This window comes from Hippichthys cyanospilos, chromosome 11 (genome assembly GCF_059441005.1).
Source record: "Hippichthys cyanospilos isolate Australia breed blue-spotted pipefish chromosome 11, RoL_Hcya_1.0, whole genome shotgun sequence".
In the NCBI taxonomy this organism is placed as follows: Eukaryota; Metazoa; Chordata; class Actinopteri; order Syngnathiformes; family Syngnathidae; genus Hippichthys; species Hippichthys cyanospilos.
In genome coordinates this window covers 838,278-861,722 of record NC_142379.1, presented here as the reverse complement: position 1 = coordinate 861,722, position 23,445 = coordinate 838,278, and the positions used below count along the sequence as shown (strand labels likewise).

Genomic DNA, 23,445 nt, shown 5'->3' with positions numbered 1-23,445 from the left:
CTGTTACCGTGATGGCATTTAGGCTGACTGGCTAGCTGTGGCGGACTGGACCCTGGTCAGGGGCGGACCTTGTTGGTGCCACATGCAAGAGCACCAACATTTTTACAGTAGCCATTCGGGCCAGAATATTTTTGTTTTGAATGTCTAAAACTGGATACTATACTGCATATAAACTGTCTAAAGGTCAAGATCAGGGGTCGGCGACCTTTAACATTCACAGATCCGTTTTGACCCCGTTTCCACGGATAAGACAACACCGGGAGCTGCAAACACATCACGGCATGATATATATGACATATTCTCACAATATTTATGGTAATGGGGTGAGTGGGAGGGTGGAAGCAAGACGGAAGCATCGAAAACCTGCAGGATTGCGATCCTGGAGGACCGATGCTTGTGACCTATGGCCAAGATACCCTGGAACTGATTGTTTCCGTTGCGATCATTTGTTTCAAAAGTGACAAAATGCCATTCGATTGAGATCCAGCAGTTTGACCTTTGAGATTCCACTGCGTAATTTATGAGGTCATTATAAAGTCTTTATGAAAGGTAAACCGAGCTGCCTGACATGATTTCATGTGTTTTAGGTTAGGGTTGCTGTTTCTTTATGTGTCTTTTGACCAGAGTTTTTTGGGTGCAATTAAAAGACACGCAAGATTCCATCATTTATCTTTAGCAATGTATCTGAAAAAGTCCGTATTTTCATCTGTAACAAGCTGTCTCACCACCGCCGAAAGATATATCCGTACAAGCGTAAATGAACATTGACGTCTGATTCCTGACCTTGCTTAGCCTCCGTCTGCAGAGCCAAGCAGAAGTAACGACCTCATAAAAAACGAGGGGAAATGGGCTCCAGCTGAGGAAAACATGACTTAGCCCGAAAGGAACCCCGGGACAGGTGCAGAGGTCGAAACGTTTCCTTCCATGAGCGTCGTCTTGTTTCCCATGTAGACGAGGTCCAACCGAGAAGCAAGACCCCCCAAGCTCCCCCATCCGAGATGAGACGAGGGTCCGCGGGGTAGGGGGTCGCGGGGTGCGGCGAGGTGTGAAGCCTGTGATGGGATCACCGGGAGCCGCGGCCGCTTTCATCCAATTACTCCACCATCGGGCCCGGGCCTAATCTCCTTCCCTGAAAGCGGCGAGGGTCGCAATCCAAGCGGAAAACAGCAGGTCGCCCGCCGTCGGGCCACGCAAGCTAATTTCGGGGTCACTGGAGTGTGTTCGCTCCATTGCTTTTATACATACTAATAAAGGCTCGCGTCTTGCTTATTACGCCGCGGGGAAGCGCAACCTTTACGGATCGACTTTTAGAGTGAAGCGCAGTTTGGGTGTCAAATTTGCCAGTTTGATAAGTGGATTTGCTTCGTCGTTATGAGCGTTTCTTCCCATATGCTTTTCTCCCATTAGTTTAGTAAATGATGACTTCTATACACACAACATTAATGTTAAACTTGGTAAACGGTAAATGGACTTTGACTTCTATAGCGCTTCTCTACCTTGAGTACTCAAAGCGATTTGCACTAACTAGTCATTTAGCTACTGATGACTCAGCATCAGGAGCAACTGGGGGGCCAGCGTCTTGCTCAGAGACACTTCGACAAGGTCGGGGAATCGAACCCGCGGCCTCTCAGCCGGGAGACTACCACTCTACCACCGAAGCATGCCGCTTGTTGCGCGTGCAGAGCGGAGTGCAACAGAAGCTCGGAACCTCACGTTTGAAGACCGCCGGTACTTCTTCCAGCGGTCACCTCTGTAATACTCAATCTTTACTCCTACTTTGCTCATTTGACTTTTTGTAATGTGAAAGGAAGCCACGGCGGATGGAAAAAAAACTTTAGGCAAAGGGCATAAGGCCAAAAAAACACCTTAAACGGCCTTTGTTGGATGTAAGACAGCAAGTACATATGTAAAAGGGAGGATCCAATCAAATCGGGGTCAGCGTCACTTTGCTCGCGCATCCGTCACCGTCTCCGCGTCGGCCGACTAATGAGAATTAACACCTCCAAAAATCGGCGCGGGATTTCCACGAGTTAATCAGCATTGAAAATGACTGATGGCTCTAAAGGCGCCACTAAAAATACTGAGCGGCCCACGGGCACGCCTTTGATCCCCCGGCTCACATTCAATTGATTGTAACGCTTTCAGACAGCTTCCTCTGCGTCCTTCAGATCCCGAGCGATGGTTTCATCGGGCTCTCGTGGCTCGGCTCTGCCCGCAGCCATCTGCGTGGAGCCGCACCCACCCCCGCACCCCCCTCCGGTTCCTTGATCCGCCGGCTGAAAAAGCCTAAACGAATAAGCAGGGAGTGGGCTTGTCCGAATATCCTATTTTCTCCACTACAAGTCACAGTTCTCCTTTTTTTTTTTCCATGGTGTGCGACCTATAACTCCGGAGCGATGTGAGATTATTAACACGTTTTTATATAATTTCACGCTGACAACCGCTGAAGTGTACGCTAGGCCCGTGTATCTGCTACTGTTCATGTGTAAACAGGAACATTCACAGTTTTCTTGTTTATGCGTCATTTAACGTTAGCCAAACATGTTACGTTAGCGTACCGTGTCCCTTGGGGTGTGTGGGTCTCTGTTCTTGGTGTTGGATTTTATTGAATCTACCCCTCTCACTTCAAAAAAACAAACAAACAAAAAAAAGGAAAGGTGATCCGGTTCAAATTTTACTATGTATTTTTTGGCTAGCCAGACTCTTCTCCAGGTCAACGTTTTTCAGACTTTATTATGGAACAGGTGTCAAACTCAAGGCCTGGTGGCCAGATGCGGCCCACCGCATTATTTTATGTGGCCTGCAAAACGCTTATCATGACTTCAAGTTTCTGGCTGCAAATTTTCTTATTTTTTCTTTTTGAACCGTTTTTAGTGCCCAGTAAGGGTTAAATGGCCACCGTTGCTCTATGTACGGTACGTTTTTGCGACTAACCTCTGGTGGTATTTTTTCCGACTTGAACTTACCAACGGCAACTTTGCGTGGTCTCATGAAGATCACTAGCAGAGAACAAAATCAGAAGTCAATCGCTGCGTTATGGGCACGCAGGTTAGAGGGCCCATGCGGGGAAATCAAATGAAAGTAATGCCAAAGCAGCAGCGTTCCGCTTGCGCCAAGCAAACAAAGTGATTAGAAGACAAGGACGAGTTGAAGTGGAGCAGATCCCGGCGTTAGCCTCTCTTGCCGGCGCGATAGCATCTACTTGAGCGTCCTTATCAAATATCATCCCCGCCGACCCGCATTAGCCGTCCTTGGGTGTCTTTATCCAGCGCCATCATCCGACGCAGGCTTTTTATCTGTTTTCACCCAAGTCGCTTTACAGCCTCTTCCGCCGCTAGTAAAATTAGCGGGGAAAGATTATGACGGGACGCCCGTAACTTGGCGGTGCCTCTGGCAAATGATTGACGGCGTGATAAGCGCCATGACCCTCTGCCACGCTCCGCATGTGTGGGATGTTTTCGCTGATTTGTACGGTAAATTTGGTTAACGTTACAAGAGTTGAAAAATAAGGCAGTATATCCAATAAAAGTCATCTCTGCTTTTTTTGTTTTCTCTTTCATGTTTCCCTGCTGTGATGCTACAAATGGCAACAATCAGGTGAGTGATTTTTTTTTTCTGTTCTATTTTTATTTATTTTTTCCTCCATGCTGGCTCGGCGCGTTTTGTCTACGCTAGCCTAACGTACATACTTTCTGTTGCTGGTCCCCGGAAATATTTCCAAGCCTCGAAGTCACGCACGCTAAATTAAAAACACTTTTGGAAAAATTATATACCCTAAGCTTAACTCTGAAATTACGCACTACGGCATTTCTGCGGCCGGACGTTTTGCCGCCAAACGTAAGGATTTGTCACGCGGTAAAATCAACAAGGCCAGCTTGTTTGCTGGCCCCGGCCGCCTGTGGCATCTCCAGTCGGCTCGTCCATATGCCGCGCCCGGGCTCCTTTGCGCGGCTGCGGGAAAAGAGGGGAGAGGGCCGCTGTGAATGATACATGCGGCAGGCTTCGGTGGGGACCCAGCAGATGTTTGGCCCTCCAGATTCTTGGCTTTGCTTTGCCGTGTAAATGCTTTCTGGCGGCCGTGTCTGTTTCGCAGACCGTTGCGCACCTTTTGCCTTAGCGTCGGTGCTAATGTTGCTGATCAGGGGCTCAACTTTTATTTTGAGGTGTCATTTTGTTATTGTTAGCGAGTTAGCAGTTGGATTTGTTTGGCATGTATTTGGGTTGGATTTGGTACTCAAACTGACCAAGTTAATTACGGGCGAAAACATTTATTTTGAGGCGGCGCTTTGTTATCGGGTAGCAATTAGTTTTGATTAACGTGTATTCGTGTAGGATTCGGTACTAAAAAGTTGTGTCAGTGCTAATGTTGCTCATCGGCGGCCAAACTTCATTTTGTTATTTGTCATGAGTTAGCTACTAGCTTTTTTTCTAATTTATAATTATTCGCATTTATTTTGACAAGGTTTGGTGGTCTATGTTTGAAAGTTGATTACGGCAGAAAAGGCACCAGTGCTAATGTTGCTCATCAACAGCTGAACTTTTATTTTGAGGTGTCGTTTTGTGATTAGTAGCGAGTGAGCAATTAGTTTTTAATTTGCATGTATTTGTGAAAGTTTTGCTGCTCAAAATCACCAAGTTGATTACAACAGAAAAGGCACCAATGCTAATGTTGATAATCAGGATCTGAACTTTTACTTTGTGGTGTCGTTTTCTTATCGGTAGCGATGTTAGAAATTACCTTTAATTAGCATGTATGTTTGTAGGATTTGGTACTCCAAATTACCAAGTTGATTACGACAGAAAAGGCGTCAGTGTTAATGTTGCTACTCAGGAGCTAAACTTTTACTTTCAAATGACACTTTGTTATTGGTAGTGTGTCAGCAATTAGCTTTTATTTAGCATGTGTTTGTGTAAGATTTGGTAGTCAAATTGACCAAGTTGATTACAACAGAAAAGGCATCAGTGCTAATGTTGCTAATCATTAGCTAAGCTTATTTTGTGGTCTCATTTTGTTTTTGGTAGCAATTTAGCAATTAGGACAGAAAAGGCATTAGTGCTAATGTTGCTCATCAGAGGCCAAACTTCATTTTGTTGTTGGTTGTGTGTTAGCTTCTAGCTTTTTTTAATTAGCATGTATTTTTAAAGGATGTGGTACACCATATTTGCAAGCTGATACAACAGGAAAGACGTCAGTGCTAATGTAGCAAATCAGGAACTGAACTTTTGTTTTGAGGCGTTGTTTTGTTGTTATAGCATGTTAGCAATTTGGTTTGAATTAGCACAAATTTGTGAACGATTAGGTCCTTACCAAGTTAATAGAGAGAGTGGGGGGAAAAAACATCATTGCTAATGTTGCTAATCTGTCGCCAACCCTTTAGGATATAATTTTGGACCCCGTTTTGCAATGCTAAAGTTGTTGTCAGGTCCAAACCTAACACACACACAGGATATGATGTTATCCAATTAGCTTGCAGCATTCAAATGAACATTTTGGTTGAATTTGTTGATTGGAGGTCATGTAAAAATAAAACAACACCTCTGAAACCTGCAAAAAAGCTATTTTGTGCACAAGTCTGAATAGAAATTGGCTTCTGTTTTGACTTGACATCAAACATTAAAATAGAAATCACGTCGCATAAAAGCGGTATTTAATTAGCATGCCGATTGACCCCTTGGCTAGTTTTTCGTCAAACGGATGCGCATCAGATGGCAGCTGCTCGTAGCGTTCTATATTTATTATCATATGTATGAGCAGGAGCTCCTCGGCGACACCGCTATGAGGGCCTCTAATTTCTCAGGTGAACGTGGTAGGAAGCTCCTTCCCGCCCCGTCAAACGTGCGTGTCAGTAGCGTACGTAAATCTGCCCGTATGCGTGACAGGCAGATTTACATGCTTTAATGATGAGGGATCACGGTGACGACCGGACCTGTCAGCACCCCCTAATGAGCCCGGGGTCCGTGTAGCCCGAGGCCGGGCTAAAGAATCGACTTGCTCCGTGGGAGGGAGGAGGGACCAAGGTCATGTTAGCTCCAGGGAGATGGGGGCTCTAAGGTGTCAAATGCTCAGCGCTGCCTTCACTGACACTTTGCATTCTTGCTAATTTGGGATTCGCAAGGGTGCGGCAATATTGTCCGCGTTAAAGAGGAATATGGTACTAGAAATCCATTTTTGACACACCTGATCTATCTATATAATACGTGAAGAGAGCTCAAAATTGAGGGAAAATTTTATATATTACCATGTTCAAATCCCTAGTTTAGGGAAAAAATAAAGAAAAAGGTACTTCAAGTTTTGACACGTTCATTTTTCACTGGGGCGTATTGTCTACCAATCCCTTATTTTCTTACACTTTCATAAAAATGGAACCTTTTGGCTCCTGAAAATGAAAGTCAAGACTTTAAAGGAAGATGTTTTTGTAGGAATGTTTGAAAATGTGTCTTTTCATCAATAACGCATGACATAAACCTGGTTTTGAGACAATGCATCACATCCTTATGCATCGAAGGTTAATCCCAGGGACTTTTTTTTCTCTATATATTTGTCATTTCCAATTGCATTACAATTCAACGTACGTTTGTTCCTCGTCAGCAGCTAGCATAGCTCGAGATGTGTCAAGCGAATCTCAACATAACCCGCTCCTAGAACACCTTCAAAATGAAAGCCTTGGATGTTATTTGATTGAGGGCCATCTCTTATTTGGTGTGTTTACTTTGAAAATGTCCTCTGCAGCCCGTTGTTGGCCTGTTACGTGTTTTTTTTTCGCTGCACTTAACTTGACTAACACTCCTGCAAAAAAAAAAAAAAAAAAAAAATCAATGCTTCTTTTAAGCATCCGTTAGCAACGTGTTTAGAAACAGATGCAGTCAGTCGGCAGCATTTAAGCAAGGCTGGAACAAGGTAGAATCCCGGGGATTAGTCAAGTCTTACGCTAAGCTTGTAAAGACGCCCCGGCGAGCCCCCAATTTTTTTTCCTCCGCCCGCGGGACTTTCTTTCTCGACTCGACAGCACCGGCAGCTCGAACCGGTGTAAGATGGCACCTTACGCCTCGGGCCGCGCGCGTGCAAATGAGAAGTGGCAGGCCTGACCCCCGCAAACGGCACTTCAGCTGGACTCCGTGACCTGTTCAAGGAACTCACAAACGCAGCGCTGCACGTTGATGGCAGTCTTTCAAATTGTTCCGCAAATCGCCGATGTCGGGTCAAAAAGCTCATATACGTGTGTCTTAACCGCATATTCACATTTATTTACTCAAGGAAAATGTATTATTTTATGATGTGAAATTGCGAATGTGCAGGCTAGCCCTGGATTTAAAAACAAATCCAAATTGTCTTATGTGGTTAAGCCCCTGAAGGGTAATAAAAAATTTACATGACAGAGTTGACGTTCTGCAGTGCATTAAAGCTGACCACTGGCTTGACCTTTGACACCGGGGAGATCTCAGGGGTGCTCCCCAGCTTTAGGGCGTTTCTGGAAGGGGGGTCGATTGCCTTCGACGTGGCCGCCCCCCCCCCCCTTTTCTGCACATGCTGCGCCGTGGCTCCCCCTTGCTAAAAGCCATTGATAATTCAGATAAGGAGTGTGAAGATGACGGGGATTAACCCTATTTAGCATCCCGCTGCCGGCCTGCTGCCTGCCACGGCCCGGCCCGGCCCGGCCTGGCCGCCAGATCAATGAAACATAAAGAGACCAAGAGACCCGTCGTTGGCCCCTAGCGTTAGCTTAGTGTAATAAGACCGAGTTTAGCAACTCTGTTGGAAACGGTTGTTTTTGATACTATAATGGCTTAGATTGAGAGGCAGCGCTTTCTCCTCGTGTGTTTCATTGCATTCTTGCCCAAAAGCCAAAGAAAAAAACAACGGATCTCCTCTCGCACTCCGTTTTTGTAATATTCCTCCGCGTGAACAAGGATGGGCTCGGACATCTGTTCAGTCCGCTCGCTTCTTTTATTGAAAATAATGCTGAGCTAACATGAGCTGCCATTAGCTGCAACAGGCACAGGCTGCTGACAACCAACTGACGTCCAACCTCGAGCTCGTCCCGTCGCGGTAATTATCGGAAGTAAGAATACGACACAAATATGTGAGTCAAAACTCATTATGCGGCTGACGGATCAATCAAAAAAAACACATTTATAATCTTGAAGTTACCGTGCATAGGATGCACCTGTACTTTAGGCCTTCAGTTTTGCACGTCTTGAGTACGTCTTATAATCGGGGAATTCCGCTAGTTTATTATGCCCGTGCTGAGTTGTATCGGCCGCCCATCGTGGAGCAAGTAGGCAAGCGGGGAAAAGTAGATCTCGGGGCAAAAAAGTTTGGGCGCTCCAGCGGGACGTGGTTAATAATGCCTGCCGCCGCGGCGCTCCTGCCCAACGCGGGTTGGCCGCACGACCCCGTTCCGGGGCGGCCATCTAGGGCCGTGCCCCGGACCGCATGAGCGGAACGGGCCCCGTCCCGCCGCGCTCCTGTTTCTTCCCGTCCCTCGCCCTTCTGGTCCTCCGGGAGCCCGGCCGTGCCTCCCCTGCTCTAAGTATAGCGGGAGCCTCGCAATCTGTAATTTATAAGTCTCCAAGGCTGTAATTAACTGCAGCTTTTACGGGGAGGCATAAATAATCCCGGGACTTATTTTATAAGCTAACTTCCCCGCCCGGGTCTTTGCCCATTTCAACTATTAGCACAAACGGCGGAGGATCGTGATTACTCGCGTCCATAATCTCCGAGGATGTTTTTTTTCTTAGCTTCAAAAACCGGAATGACGCGGGTGGCATAGGAGATCTAGGAGACGGAGTTTGGCGTTCTTGAAGCGTTTCTAAGTGCGGTGAAGGCATCGCTGGGAATGACCCTGATAGACTCGGCCTTTAAAGACGTGATGTAATTAATGGCTGGAAAAGAAAACCACAACGGGGCAGGAAAAAATGCTACCATATGGCTCCAGTAGAGACAGATTTTTCTTTAATGGCCCGAGAAAAGTAGAGGACACGGTGACGCACGCTTTGGCGTTCCAGGTTGGTCCTTAAGAGGAGCCTTTGACGCCCTTGTACTTGGACGCTTCAGTCACGCGTACTTGCCGTATCTCGTGTCTAGTTGCTCCGCCGCGTCGAGAACCACCCAAAAAGAAAACCTCGATTTTCTGGATGTTTACAATTTTTATTGATTTTAGAAACCAAGCCACAAAAATCGGAGAAATTAAGCCCACAAACATTGAATCAGAAGGTCCGGATTCTTTAAATCCTGAGGAAAATCTACAGGCGAAAATAAGTATCGATTGGTAAGCTAACCTTAACGTTACGTTTAAGGTTTGGACTTGGTGTATATTCTTTATTATTATCATTTCTAGCTGTGCATTCTCAAATTGTATTGAGTGAAGTTGCGATGATCAGGTTGCTTGGCACCGTGGTCACCATTATCTTAGACCAGAGCTCGCCAATTCTGACAATCCGAGTGTGGTGGTGTGATCTTATCTGGGGTTAGGGTTAGGGTTCGGGTTAGGGTCCAGCTCATAGTGCAGTGCGGCTTATACACAACAAAAATACATTTTCTGTTCAATGCTTGTCATTATATTACGGTGTTGCAGGTTATATTACGGTGAGCTTTATAGTCTGAAAAATACGGTGTGTGATATTCCGCGTTGTTGTTTTTTTTAAACCGTCGAAGGTAGTTGGCATACTGGAGCGCAGAATAGGGGTGCGGGCGCACAGGGTCGGCGGTCCCTGTTGGATTCGACCGCGTCGTCTCGGCCCCGTGATTTATCGGCCGGTCTGGCAATCTTTTTGCGTCCCGGGGGACGGCCGGACCTTCAAAAGCTCCGACTCAGCGTTTCTTCTGCCGTCTCTCCGACTTGTTCCTCAGACAGCGGCAACAGAGAAAAATCACCATTTTCTGCGAATAATAAAAGGAAAAAAAAGGCAGAGGTGAAGTACGGGATAAAGAATTGTCCGCCCCGGGCACATAAGGACCGTCCGTCCGCACAATGGTCCATCTGCCGTAGACACGCAGACGCTGTCAGGCTGCACATAGGAGAGCCCTGGTTTTTTGAGGCGTCCTCCCCCGGCTCCCTCCCTCCCCCCTCCCCCTCCCGACCACCCAGATGCAAGACATCTCCAGCGCATGTACGCCGAGATGATTATAGTGCTCCCCTCTTAAGGCCCTGCCTCCAGTCCGGTTTTTTTTTCTTCTTTTTTTTAGAATTCACCAGAGAGACGTCCTAGCTAGAGTTTAAGGCAGACGGGTGGGGGGTGGGGGGGCGCTTAAAGCCTCGTCTTTAGCGGAAGGTTCGGCATCATCTCAGTCCTGTTTGTGTGAAAAAATCATGCTTTTTTCGTCCCCCACAACATTTATTGTCTCAAGAGATGTATGTATGGGTGTAAACACAACACAAACTCCTGTCAGTCCCAGTGTCAATGGGCATCGGATTATTTGAGATGAAAATATGAGGGAAATTCGATGGGCGAGGACAACGAAACTTAACAGGCCTGATGTTGAACAATATCAAAAGTATTCCTCCAAATTCAATTGAAAATGAAATGCTGATTTCAAAGCTGATTAAAAAAAACGTTTAATACGCCGTTTGTTACATTCCGTACTCAAGATTGGCACAGATATAAACACTGAACCAACATCAAATTTTGAACTCTGCTGTCAAAATTCCAAGAACGTATACCGGATTTATGTGCTTGTTTTGTTGACTTTGTATTTAGCACAAGGTTTATGCACACATGCAGCAAGTATATAAGGAGGGGCGAGCAGCACGACAACCGGGACTCTGGCAGTCGGTCCTCGGCGGACGGTCCCTACTCTGGGGATGCCATCGTAGCGTTTCCCGGTCGGCGGGGGCCCTTAATGACAATATGGTGGCTGAGACATGCGCAGCCCCTCAGAGAGCGAGCGATGCGGGCACGCTGGGGGTTGATTAGCAAAAAAAAAAAAAAAATCCCAAGGCGTTGACCAGGCTTTTTCCCGGCACTGCTTTAACCCCGCTGCTCCGTCGAGTTTTCTCTTTCTATTCCAATGTGCATCCTTTTTTTTTTTTTTGCTGAGCTCTTTCAATCCCCTGAAGTTCCTTCAAGCACCCCCAGGGGTGCTAGTACCCCCGTTTGAGAACCACCGTCTTGGGCAATGAAGGTGTGAAAGCCCGGCCTCAATTTCAAGCGTTGCGGCGGAGTTTATGAGCCGTCCTAATGTGGCTGGCAGCTTGCCTCTTCCGGCCCGGCTTGACGACAACTCAAGTCGTGGCTGGCGCGTGCGTGTTTTTACCCCCGCCACTTGGAAAGCTCTCCATGTCCTAGTCAAGCCGGCGCTAATCCGTCCGGTCCGGTTAAGTCTGCCGGCTCTCGGCTATAATTTCAAGCCCCGCAATGGGAATCTCTGCGTCCTTGTGCTTTAAGTGGCAGGTTTTCAGCTCCTCCTGATGACATGCTTAGACAACCCCCTCCCACACACACACACACACGTCCCAGTGGTGTCCCAAGCTTGCGTAATCCAATGCGGAAATGAGGAAAGTACTCAGATGTTCCCTTGTGTGTTTGAGCACAGGTTTCCATCTTTTTTTTTTCTTTTTTTTTTTCTAAGCTAATGCATGTAGCAGTCGGAAGCTGGGGCAGGATGACAAGCCCGCACACGCCCATCTCGCATGATCTCACCAGCAGTGTCTCTCTCACTATGGCAACTCACACTTGCACCCGTGACAAGTGCACAGCAAAGCAAGGCAATTATTAAGAAGCAAGCCGCAGACAATGCCAAAGATCTTGTCATATTATTCTTTTTTTTTTTCAGAATTTTACTATGCCTCAATAATGGCCTATGGAAGCCAGAATGTGGAAAAAAAAACTTGCATGGAAAATTCCACCAATTAATTAAGGTACTAATAGATTACAACTGCAATTATAGGCTGCAATTTGGCATGAAATATTCTGTTGACAATTCAATCAATTAACTATGAGCCACCAGGGGGCAATCTCCCAGTAAACAAAAGGAAACAGAAGAAGACGCTATGGAAGTATTGGTTTGGAGTTTGAACAGCTATTTTACTCGCCGCCAGGTCTACATTTGTAAAGGCAATCAGGCATGGTATGTTTTTCTTGGTTCTGTATTCTAACAATTCAAGTGTGTTGGCGTTATATTGACAATATGTTGGAGTTGCTCTTTTTTTAAACGTGCGGGCAAGTTCAGTCTATGTTGAAGGCACGACTTTCCCATAAACGATGCAGTTTAAAAAATCGTTTTACACAAAACAATAACAACCTTTTTGCGTGAATTTACCTGTGGTTTCTAATCCGTTGTGCCATATAGTCCAAAAATATGGCACTTGTTTATCTTTTTCTTGTTTAAACAACAATTAAGACTAGGGAAAAGAGTCAATCCATTTTTTCATGAAGGGTCGCCTTTAAAGAGCCGCGAGTCTCATCAGTAAATGGCGCTAAATACACGTGGCAATCAGTGACTCAACGGGATGATTTATGTGAGCAGGAAATTGCTGTCACTGCAAGACAACTCTTGGCCCCTCCCCCCTCCCAGCGGTGCCCAACGGGCTAATTAGAGCGCGAGGTGCAGTACCCTAACTATGCCACCTGAGAGTAGGAGCGCAACCGGCAATCCTGGCGTTTTGGCTGTGAAATCCCTCTTTTGTTTTTTTTTGCTTGAATTTTTCTTCGAGTCATCGGCCGCCGCGCGCCGGCCGCCTTGCTCGGGTGATTAGGTGCCATTATGGCGCGGCGCTACGCTAATTAGCAAAGCTGTTGCGGCGCTTGGCGGCCCGCCTCAAGGCCGAGGTTGTCATCGGCCCGACGTGTGCCCTTGCGCCGCGTTGAGCGCCGGCACCTCATTTCGCTTCACCTTGACGGAGAGCGCCGATAAATCACAAATGTTTTGACGCTCAAACGCTGCGAATATCCAAAGAGGTGTCCGGCCGCTCGCCTTCAAAAGCACCTTGGTGACAGTAACAATAGCAACCGGTGTCAGGGCCAGGGCAAATCTGGGCGGGGCTAGTTTTCTCAACAGATGCAAATCATCGTCCTATTTGAGGAATGGGGATTACATTAAAAGAAGCCGTAGATCAATGCCGAGATAAATCAAGAATATATGAAAATCTGCTTCTTAAAAGACAAACAAAAAAAACATCATTGCAGATATGGCGCACTGGGTTCTAAGCCGCAGGGTCCAAAGCCTGAGAAAAAAGTAAGCCCTTATTGTCTGAAGTATACTGCAAAAATATTTGACTTGAATTATTTCCCAAAACCAAACTATAGATACGTAGCACTATCGAACTCCAAATGCGAAAAGCGAGAAACGGACATTGTAGGTTTTCTTAACCTTTGCTTTGCTTTAGCCGACCCGCGGTATTCTTTCGACCACTTTGTCGCGGCGTCCGGTTTAGAAGCGCTCGGCCAACTCCGTTGACGGCGTGAGCGATGACGTTTGCGTACGGCGCGAAACGGAAGCGCAGAATGCGCCATAGGAGCTGCGCACACGCCGGCGCCAGCGTGCTCGCAGTACGCGGGAAGAATAAATCAGTCTGGCGGCCAGAGCGCCAGGCTAGAGTTCAGATAAAGAGAAGGATAGGAGACTTGGAAGGTGGCCATTTCTCATTTTTTTTCCCCTCCCTCTCCATTTATTGGCCGTGCCAAGACGCTTTGCCAAAAAGTCACGGAAACTCCCTTGTAGCTGCTATTCCATGCGCGGAGGCGGAAGAGCGGCTCGGGATCTAATTGCGCTCGTCTCATCTTCTGCTGCTCTCCGAGTTCACCCCGCTCTCGCATCGCTTTGTCTTTTGCCCCGGGCGCCACCGATCCAGCCGTGCGCTTTGCATTTCTTGACGTTTTTCTTGTTTGTCCTCTTTTGCTTATATGTAGACAAGGCTTGAGATTGCGCGTGGAATCAATCAAATGCAAAAGAAATCTTTTCTTAATGTTGTTCATAAACGAAACCTCAAACTTTGAAATTAAACCGAAACGAAACCTTTGCATGACTAAAATTATTTGTAAGCTTTGTCAAAATGGAATCTGACAGCCGGCCGCCGAAATATGGATGTTGGGTCACAAATGGCCCCCGGGCCATAGTTTGGACACCATACATAGCATGTCATTTGTTGAAAGGCCGTTTTATGGCGCTGTTATCCAAAACGAAGTAAATCTTACATTTTGCTCTGGTACAAGCATACGTTTGGGGGCTGAACAAATATGAATCAAATTATAATCAATCATTGGAAAATGGGTTCTCCGTATTTTTTGCTGCCGCACCAATCGGGAGCTGAGGAAGGTCGAAAAATTCCCCAAACGGCAGGCATGAAGACCTAAAAGACGAGCACTCGTGAAAAAAAACAAGTAGTCCCTCGGCACCCCCCCACTAGCGCAAACCTCCCTCTGCCCTTCCCCGCTTCCCTCCGGAGCTCAGAGGTTTGCCGGAGTGCAAAGGGAAAAAAAAAAAAAAACCGCTGACACAGCGGACTCCGCCACCGCGCCTCGTTATTGCCACTCACATCTCGGAGCTGTCAGGGGCCCGCCGCCGGTGACGCGGGGGAAATTGGGCGCACCGCTTCCTCTGGGGCAACGCATGAAAAATCCACCGGCGAGCCGAGCATCACCTGCCATTTTTCTCCAGCAAACGATGGCAATTTTTCAACTCCGTGTTTGTGATTGGGTCGCGTTTGTTTGGGAGGCATGGGAAGCTTTTTTTTTTCTTTTTTTTTCTGGTCGGTTTGGCTCGGCAGAATTGATGGGATCACGAGTGACGTTCATCTGGAATCCCACAGGTGTCAAACTCCGGTCCTTGAGGGCCGGCATCCCGCATGTTTGAACTTTGCCTCTCAAGCACAACCGATTCAAATGATTCGGGTCATATCAATTAGGTGTATTGGTGAGAGTCACCAGGAAAATATGCAGGATGCCGGCCCTCGTGGACCGGAGTTCGACACTTGTGGTCCTGACTCTTTGGGAGTCTCCACATGCTTGATGCAGACCACAGGTGTCAAAGTCCAGTCCTCGAGGGCCAGGATCCCGCATGTTTTTAAACTTTTCCCTCAAACGCACCTATTTCAAATGATCGGGATCATTTTAAGCTCCCGCGGAGCTAATCTTTTGAATCATGTGTGTTGGGGAGAGAAAACATGCAAAACATGCAAAAAGAAACTGGAATTTGACACTTATGGTCTGGATGCATTGGGAGTCTCCACGTTTCCATAGATGGCAAACTTCAGTCCTCAAGGGCCGGTATCCTAAAAGTTTTTTTTTAAATCTCTCGCAAACACTCCGGTTTTCAAACGATTAGGATCATTTTCAAACGACTGCAAGAGCCTCTTAATAAGCTAACCATTGGAGGGAGGGAAAACCAGAAAACATGAAGGATACCGGCCTTCAAGGACTGGAGTTTAACACTTATTGTCTCCACGTGCTTGTTGTGGACAAAAGGTGCCAAACTCCAGGCCTCGAGGGCCGGCATCCCGGTTGTTGTATCCTGCGTGTTTTCCGGTTTTCTCTCACAAAAACTGTTTTGTCTGCTCAATCTTGCCGCTGCGGCTTATAAACCGAAAAATATGGTAGATTTGCTGATGCCAGCAGAAACCCTGCTCAAAGTCTCCCCTACCCCCGAGGTGCCTTCACGTACCCCCCGGGGGGTCCTCGTCCCCCCGCTTGAGAAGCGCCGAAGTCCAACTGCGTAGCATTAAAGGTTTACGCATGGGCGCGGCCCGAATGACAACAAAGAACCGAGGCGGACTCTGACTGGGTGGCTTGTACTTTCAGACTCGTTGGATGTTTCTCCTCCGGCAAACATGTCTGATAAACAAAAAATGTTTTGCGGTTCAGAAATCTCTCTTTGCAGCTCTGAAAATTCCCCTCTCTGTGCCACCTGCTTGCCCCCCCCCCCCCCCCCCCCCCCCCCTCCACAACCCCCCTTATCCATAATGTTTTCCTCTCCCCTGCAGCTCATCAGGGATTAGGGAAATTGCCTGGAATGAAAGAAATATGTTCTTTGATGGGCCTTTTTCATGCATATGGTGGCAAAGGCGCAGCTGGAGGTTTTGTGCCCGAGCCGAAAAAGCCAAAACGCGGCGAATAATCGGGCCGTTTTGTCCTCCGCCGGGCGGGTATTTTTAGACCGCCTTCCATTCCGTTCGCCGTGGCGTTCGTGGACTCGCGTGGCTTCAAGTAGCCGGTCTTGATGTTTGCTTTGGCATCCTGGCAGCAGATGTTTTGTCAATGGCTGGCCCTGCCCCGCTTTCGTCTAATTGGCGCTCCCAAGAGCCCCCCCCCCCCCCCCCCCCCCCCCTCTTGCGGTTCTGCTCCGCTTCCGCAAAGTGCTCGCGGCTTAGCCCTTGACTGCGCCTCACGCTCCGGCGGATGGGGCGGAAAACCTGGGGCGGAAAGCGTGGGGCCCGGCCGGCCGGCCGGGCAGGTCGCCGTCTGTAATTGTGGCGGCGTTCGGGCCACGGCCGCTCGACGCCGTCTTGATTTGTTGGCTTGCTCGGGGAGGGTCCTGGGAGGATGCTTCAAGAGGGATACATGTGTCGCTTGTACATCTGACTCACATTTTACCAACCTTGGCTGGACTGGCGTACATCATTCCGTCAGGCCCATTCCGTCATCTTCCGTCGGCCGTTTTTTCAGCCGAGCCGAACCGTAATGGTCAGTCTACCAGTCCGTGGTTTTATTTCACCAACGCTCCCGTCGTCACTTTGTCACCAAGAGGTGGGCACGTCACACAGTTTTGCTGCTCGGTAATTATTCGCACCTATCCTGAGCTCCCTTCCGTTATCCTCAATCCGCCATTTTGTTTTCCCGCCCAACTAAAATATGAGTGATTGTATTCCACACACGTTTCTGTCGTCACCGTGTTACACAAAATTCATCCTCGGCCGGCGCCACCTAGTATTCAAACGCCAATCGCCCGCCCGTCGTTTTATCTTGCCTACGCTTTCATCATCTCTTGGTCGTCGGCACGGCGGGCCGTGCGCTAAACCGTCATCGGCGGTCGGTGCTTTTGTTCTACCCGCGCTTGGGTCGTCACGAGGTGGGAATTTTTACAAACGTTTGCCGCTCCTTCGTTCTTCCTCTGCAAAACGAATTCCTATTTCCTGATCGTAAAAGGCCGATTCTGCGATTCGTCCAAGTGAAGCTGCTATGGTCACAAATACCTGGTATCAGCACTTGCCCGTCCTTCCATCGATTACACACAGAGCTTAGGCTTATTTTAGCGTACTTTTTTTTGCGGCGCCTCCGCACCCAACCCCCACCTTTATTCGTTGAAAAACATGGCTTTTCTAATGTTGAAGATGGAATCTCCCGTCGATGGCTCATTACGGCTTCTATAGCTCGGTGTTATCTTAATTGACTTTAATAGTGCGGCCCGGGAAAAGGAATTGATCGGGCGGCAAAAGGCTGATATATATTGCGGCGGTTTTCATCGGAGAAGCCGTCCTTATTATGCGCTCTCCCACCTTTGACCTCTGCGCAGCAGCGGCTGCGTGTTTAGGCCGCCTTTAACATGCTAAATTTATTCTATTATTGCGAGGGCAGACGCAAACAAATGAGCAACCGGGCACCCTCAAATTCACGTCTTCCAGTTAACTCATTCAATGCCGAAGACGTATTTTTACCACTTGAATCCAGACATTGAATTGTACATATTGACTTACTGTTTTATTGTCCTAATTTAGTCTTTTCTTTTCAAGGTACTTGGTACCTTGAATAATCATTAGTTTTGGACTTCAAACTGAAATATATTTGAGAAGCACTGATCTAAAGTAATCAGTTACTTTCATACTTGATTCATTCAGTACCAACATGTTTGGCCAAACACTTGACAAAAAACACTAAAACAATAAGTGCATCCAATCGAACGTCTGGATTCATAAAAATGAGTAAAAAGCGTAAAAATCCGTCTTTGGCATTGAACGAGTTAATGACTTGTGTGTAACTGCTCGATTTTCTGCTTTTTTAGCTCTTACGAACCACAGAGTACTTTTTTTTCCCTTCTTTTTATGTGCTGTCAGCTTCCGTCTTTCACTTCTGGATCAACATTTTGCGTGCGCCTCTCGCTTCGCTCGGATCTCGCCGGGCTTTGTTTTAACCGCAGCAGAGAGACTTTGATCATGTGCAGATGCTTTATTTTTGGACGTGTATTTTTAAGCGCGCACTAATAACCAGCGCAGAAGCAGATGCGGACCAGAAAAAGACGGAAAAAAAAAGAGAGTGAAGGCCTGCTTTCTTCCTTGTGGAAAATTACACCCGCTACAAAGTACAATGTGACTGGCCGCGGTGTTGCCCCAGTCAAGTCAAGGGTGGAAAGGAGGTCCGGCCCAGCCGGGCCCGGCGCGTCGCCGGGTTGCGGTCTTGGCCTTGTAGCTTCCATAAAAATAACAGCAAAGTCGTTTAATTACTGCGACCAGGCCCAAAATATGCACGCGCCAACTTTGGGCCTTCACCGGCACCGTTTAGGGGAAAAAAAAAAACAACAACAACGTGTCATTACAGCAAATATCCAAAGTCTTTTCTTTGAAGTGGACGTTTGGCAAGGATAATTGGCTTAATACGGATGCTTTAATTTGCCGCTTAGAGATCACAATTGCCAACAAGTGTAGTGATGTCAGCTGGCCTGTTATGTTAAAAAATCGGTTAAGGTGTGATTAAAAATGAATATTTTCTGGTTCAGCCCCAGAAAACGGACGGATTTGACAATTTGACTGTTGGCATCAGCTGACTTTTGGTCAATTCGACAGCCGATTTTTTGTTGTTATTTTTGAAAAGACATCCACCTTATACCACACTGAGTTTCAAACCAAAAGAGTGTAATACAGCCCCTATTAATCTCCGCCTCCGCGGAGCAACGCCGCAGTTTCGAATCATGTTTTCTGACATGCGGTGTCAAAGAGCTTCTACAGCCCACTGCCTTGGCAGGAACAATTTTATTGGAGCCTTAGCTTTTCATGTCGCCCTTAATAGAGAGAGCGACTTCTTATTATGTTCTCGTAATCGTACAGGACCAGCCACTGTGCTCGGGTAACGGATGACAACTTCAAAGCAAAAAGGGAAGAATGGCGTCTCAGAGTTGCACTCACACCTCCGGGACGCAGTCATCTTGGGCTTCTCTAGCCGCCACGTTTGATGTGACACAATTCCCTCATTTTGCCCCGATGTAGCCTGTATGGGATTTTTTTTTCCCCTCAAATACCACCCAGGCCACTTGGGTATGCGGTCCTAAAACCGGTCCACAGCCGATCTTTTGTCCTCGAACCGAACGGCCAGGTGGCTTTCATCCAACAAGCGGCACGATTCCAAATTCTGCATCAAAAAAACCGATGCGATAACAGTGGACAAGGTGCCCATCGTTCATTCGTACTCAATTGGGCCATCCGTTTTGGTACTTCCTTATATAACCTTAAGCGCGTTCGCTGTGTGTGACGTCACGGTGTCCTCAATGCGCACGCCGGACATTTTTACCCTTTTATAGTTGACGCAGGCATAGGGGGTCATTTACGTAGAAATGTGAATGACCTCACAGGAAAAATCAAGCCCTGTTGCCTGAATGTAGCTTTAAATGCGTTGAGTGTTCGTGCCGATTAGCAACATGAGATTGGCTAGCTGGACCGCATCAAAGTGATTTTGATAAATCATATCTTTCTACTCCAGACCTCAAGCTATCGTACCGGAAACGGCTACGGTAAACCGTTCGATAAATCATACCTTTCATCAAGAGATACCCCATATTGTTCTTCCGCTGAAATTTTGAAGGTATTTAAAACTGAAACAAGACATCTGATGTATCAGATTTCACCCCTCCCCCCTCCCAAAAAAGAACGGAATTGAGCATTAAGCCCCGCTGTCACAACGTATCCAAAGAGACGCGGTCTAGACAGTCCATATGTTGATCTATATAGAAATATCCTGGCATCAGTCTCCGAGCAGGTGGCGCAATGCGCACCCATCACCAAGTGTTTTTGAGCTAAGACATCATCTGGAGAAAAGGAGCATTCGTTCGGGAGTCCCCCGCTCTGTGTAAAGCACACAACTTCCGCAAAGTAACAAATCCAACTGTCGGGTAGGCCATCCCGGATCCATCTCCGCTCACATAACACCTTTCGGCTTATGTACCTCGCCTGCGTTGAGCCCGCGAGCGCATGTCAGCGCACGGGAATTTAAATTGTTTCTCTTGGACGCGGATGAAAGCGACGATGACGGCTAATGGGGATCCGGTAGGCATACGGCCCGGCGGGATCAGGGATGGAAAACGGTCAAGGTTGAGAGAGTGCATTTCCTCGGGAGGTCAGGGGTCGGGAGGATTAGCAGATGTCAGAGGGGGTTAGCGGCGCGCAGAATACTCATGTGGGAATAGAGATTGTTGCGATTTGGTTGATCATATTTCATCATGGAAGATTCATCGCTGTTTTCCGCGTTTAACGCCACGTTCTTTTTTTTTCCATGTCTGCCACTCGTTCCTCGTCCGCATCAACAATCTTCTTTGTCCTCGAAAGGTGAGTAAAAAGCTTACTTAATATCGCTTAAAATACAACTTGGGTGCGCGTAGGCTCCGTTATACTTGTCAAGATGGACCCCGCGGCTGTGACGGCTAGCAAAACGGCCGATAGCTTTCCAACTAATACCGCTAATAGGATATCCCCTCCCATGTTCTATGGCTTCCCCAATTACTCGCTTGAAAAAGAATCCCACTCAATCCTCCCTGGATGAGGAGTTAATATTTGTTCTGCGGACACCCGTTAGTGTGTGCTTAAGCCCAGCTGGGATCCTGAGGGAGCGCGCCGGGAACTTCCAAGACCCGACGAAATCGAGTCAATCCAGCGCGCTTATTTGGCACTTGCGGCGTGAGCTTATCTGGAATGCGAGTCCTTCTCCGGGGTGGTTTTTTTGGTACCAGATGGGCCGTGTAGTGAGGAGCAGCTGAGAGGTTTGATGAGTCCCTTCGCGGAGACGGGGCAGGAAGCGAGGCCTCCCGCGGCCCCATATGGTGGACGCAGTCGTGCCGGGGAGTCGTTCAACTTTTATTCGCGGTGATCCTTCCGCCCGCAACAGCTGGGTCAGACCTGTCGTCCTGACCCCGCAGAGGTCGGGTCCCGGTCCTTATATCCTGCTCCATTGCCATAAAATCGCTTTCACGTCAGGAGTTCTTCGAAGCCATATTTCTTTAAAGTGGTTGACTCCATTTCGGTTAGGGTTCAGATTCAGAGCTAGAGAAAAGCTACGCTGCAATTGGAATCTTTTAAGCCCCGTTACTTTAAAGTGGTTCAATACAATTTTAGAGCTAGGAGGTTATGGTTAGGCACATGGCGCAGTTTGGAACCTAAAGCTACAGTTCCTCAAACAGGGTCAGTTTGGTTTAGGTTACAGGTGTCGAACTCCACTCGCGTTGTTTGAGAGAGAAACATGAAGGACACCAGCCCTCAAGGACTGGATTTTGAAACCTATGGTTTGGGAGGTAGGAGTTAGATCCTTGGTCCACAGTAGAGCTCAAGAACCGTGTTTCTTTAAAGTGGTTTGGTGACGTTTGGATTGGGCTGGAGCGGTGGTCTTCAATCCTGGTCATGCAGCAAGTGATGGATGTTTCATATGTCTCCATGCTATAAGACATTTGATTGAAATTACCAAGAGCGTTATCCAGCTTTTGCAGACCTTGCTGATTTTCTGACCATTTCAATCAGGCGTTTTCACTCGGGTGACAAACAAAACAACTCGGACGCCGTCCCTCAAAGGAGGGTTAGGGTTAGGGTTAGCACAGCTCGAACCCCAATCGGTTTTGCGTTTGTAAAGAGTGATGCGGACGTTTGGGCTTTCAGGACGGTACTAAACCGGAGAAGCCAAAGTGTTTAGTTTGGTTGCTTTTGGCAAAGGAAATTCAAAGCATTGCTTGGTGGAAATGTTGCTTCACTCCCTGTTTTCGGAGCACCTATCTCCTCTGTATACAGCTTTCCTATTTGGCACATCCGCAGTCTGGTTCCCATGCTTTGGTATCATTCTCACCGCCACCCCCTTCTTGTTTTTCTTTTGGTGTTATCTCCCCGGAGACGGAGGGACGTGATCCAAACGGTCCAGTCTCCGTCTTGCTGGACTGTAGCCTGACAGCAGCTCGCATGGGCCCTTCTGTGTCTCTAAGTGGACACGCTGAGTTTTCAAATGTGACTTTTTGGTCCAGTCAAAAACAATCAGCCTTTAATAAAACCAGAAGCTTTTTTTTGTATTTTTATTCCTCTCCGGGGGCATTTGATGACATAAGAGACTGTAAATGATCGACAGTAAACGCTCCGCTTCAGCAGTTTCTTTTGTAATTATTGGCACAGGCAGAGCAGCAAGTCTTGGATGTCCATCAGCGTCTTTTTCTTGGACTTTTCCTACTTGCTGACACCCTGAATCTTTTGCGTGTGTGCGTCAAGGCTTCCAAGGCTGTCAGCGGTCCAAGTCCTTCCAGCTTCAGACAGATTTAGCTTTTTGCATGTGTGTTACTGACATTAAGTGTATTTTGGGCACCATTGCGGTCTTTACTTGTGGATTCTGGATCGGGTCTTGGCCAGTGGCACGAAGGCAATAAAAGTCAAATGTCGATTTCTGCTTTTGATAGGGTACTCCTTTGTATTTGAAACATAAACGCTTCAAGCGCTAAATCACTTTTAAAAACTCTTTCATGCACTCACTTCCCTTAACCTTACAGTTTTCTGGAGGCTCAGATCAACCTGATTTCACGTACAATTTCTTATGTTTTTTTTACCGCCGAGTTGCTAACTCTTACGAACCGTCACTATTTTCTTATGGCTCTCTGTATCAGACCCCGTTACGGTCGGAACGCGTTATTCCAGAAATAAAAAAAACAAAACAAAAAAACAGTCATCTGCCTGTGGCTACGATGTAGCCGTATCACCATGGAAGCTAGCAAACAAGTCTAATCGAGCTGAAAGCTAATATTACTCAACCACGCATGCTGCTAAGAGCGTCAAACGTGAAAAAAATACTTGCGGTTTCTAATAGACAAGCACCGCTTCTTCCGGTCCGACGTAAAACGTTGCAAGGGAAGGTAGTCCAAAATTCGCTAAAAACACGAGGCCCATCACGGCAAAGAGAAGCTCCGCCGCCAATATATGTTCATTGACACGCAGACAATGGCGCGCTCACGAAAAACTTTATTCGTCGCATGGAAACAAAAGTCATTCCGCCCACCGTTTGGTAATACTCTTCCATCGTACAACAAATGATCACGCGTGTTTATAATGTTCCTGTTACGCCTTATGAAGGTGTTCAGTTTCTAAGTGCCCTGAGTGCGCCCTCACGCTGAGCGTCACGCAAGGTGATACGGGAAGACGTCACCCCCGCGGAGTCGCAACCCATCAGGGGTTCTTTGCTTTAGTCCTAACTCTTTAGTCCTAACGCAAACGAGCCACGACGCGGTCCGCCCGCCGTCCGTCATCGCTAATCAAATAGAAACATAAAAGTGGACGAGCAATGTACATCTCC

At 47.4% G+C, this 23,445-nt stretch overlaps 1 protein-coding gene across 5 annotated transcripts in view; it reads left to right on the top strand.

Moving 5' to 3' along the window:
• The window catches only part of robo2 (roundabout, axon guidance receptor, homolog 2 (Drosophila)), a 248,807-nt gene that overhangs the window by 141,814 nt on the left and 83,548 nt on the right, over nt 1-23,445 (top strand). Inside the window, exon 1 of one of the 5 annotated variants that reach the window (XM_088426913.1) lies at nt 3,349-3,473. The exons of 3 other annotated variants lie outside the window; for them this stretch is intronic. In XM_088426913.1, the coding sequence (XP_088283039.1) occupies nt 3,398-3,473 (76 nt within the window). In that variant the 5' untranslated portion in view covers nt 3,349-3,397. Of the gene's footprint in view, nt 1-3,348; nt 3,598-23,445 lie in introns of those variants that run through there. One more of the 5 variants, XM_088426914.1, reaches the window with a different exon arrangement.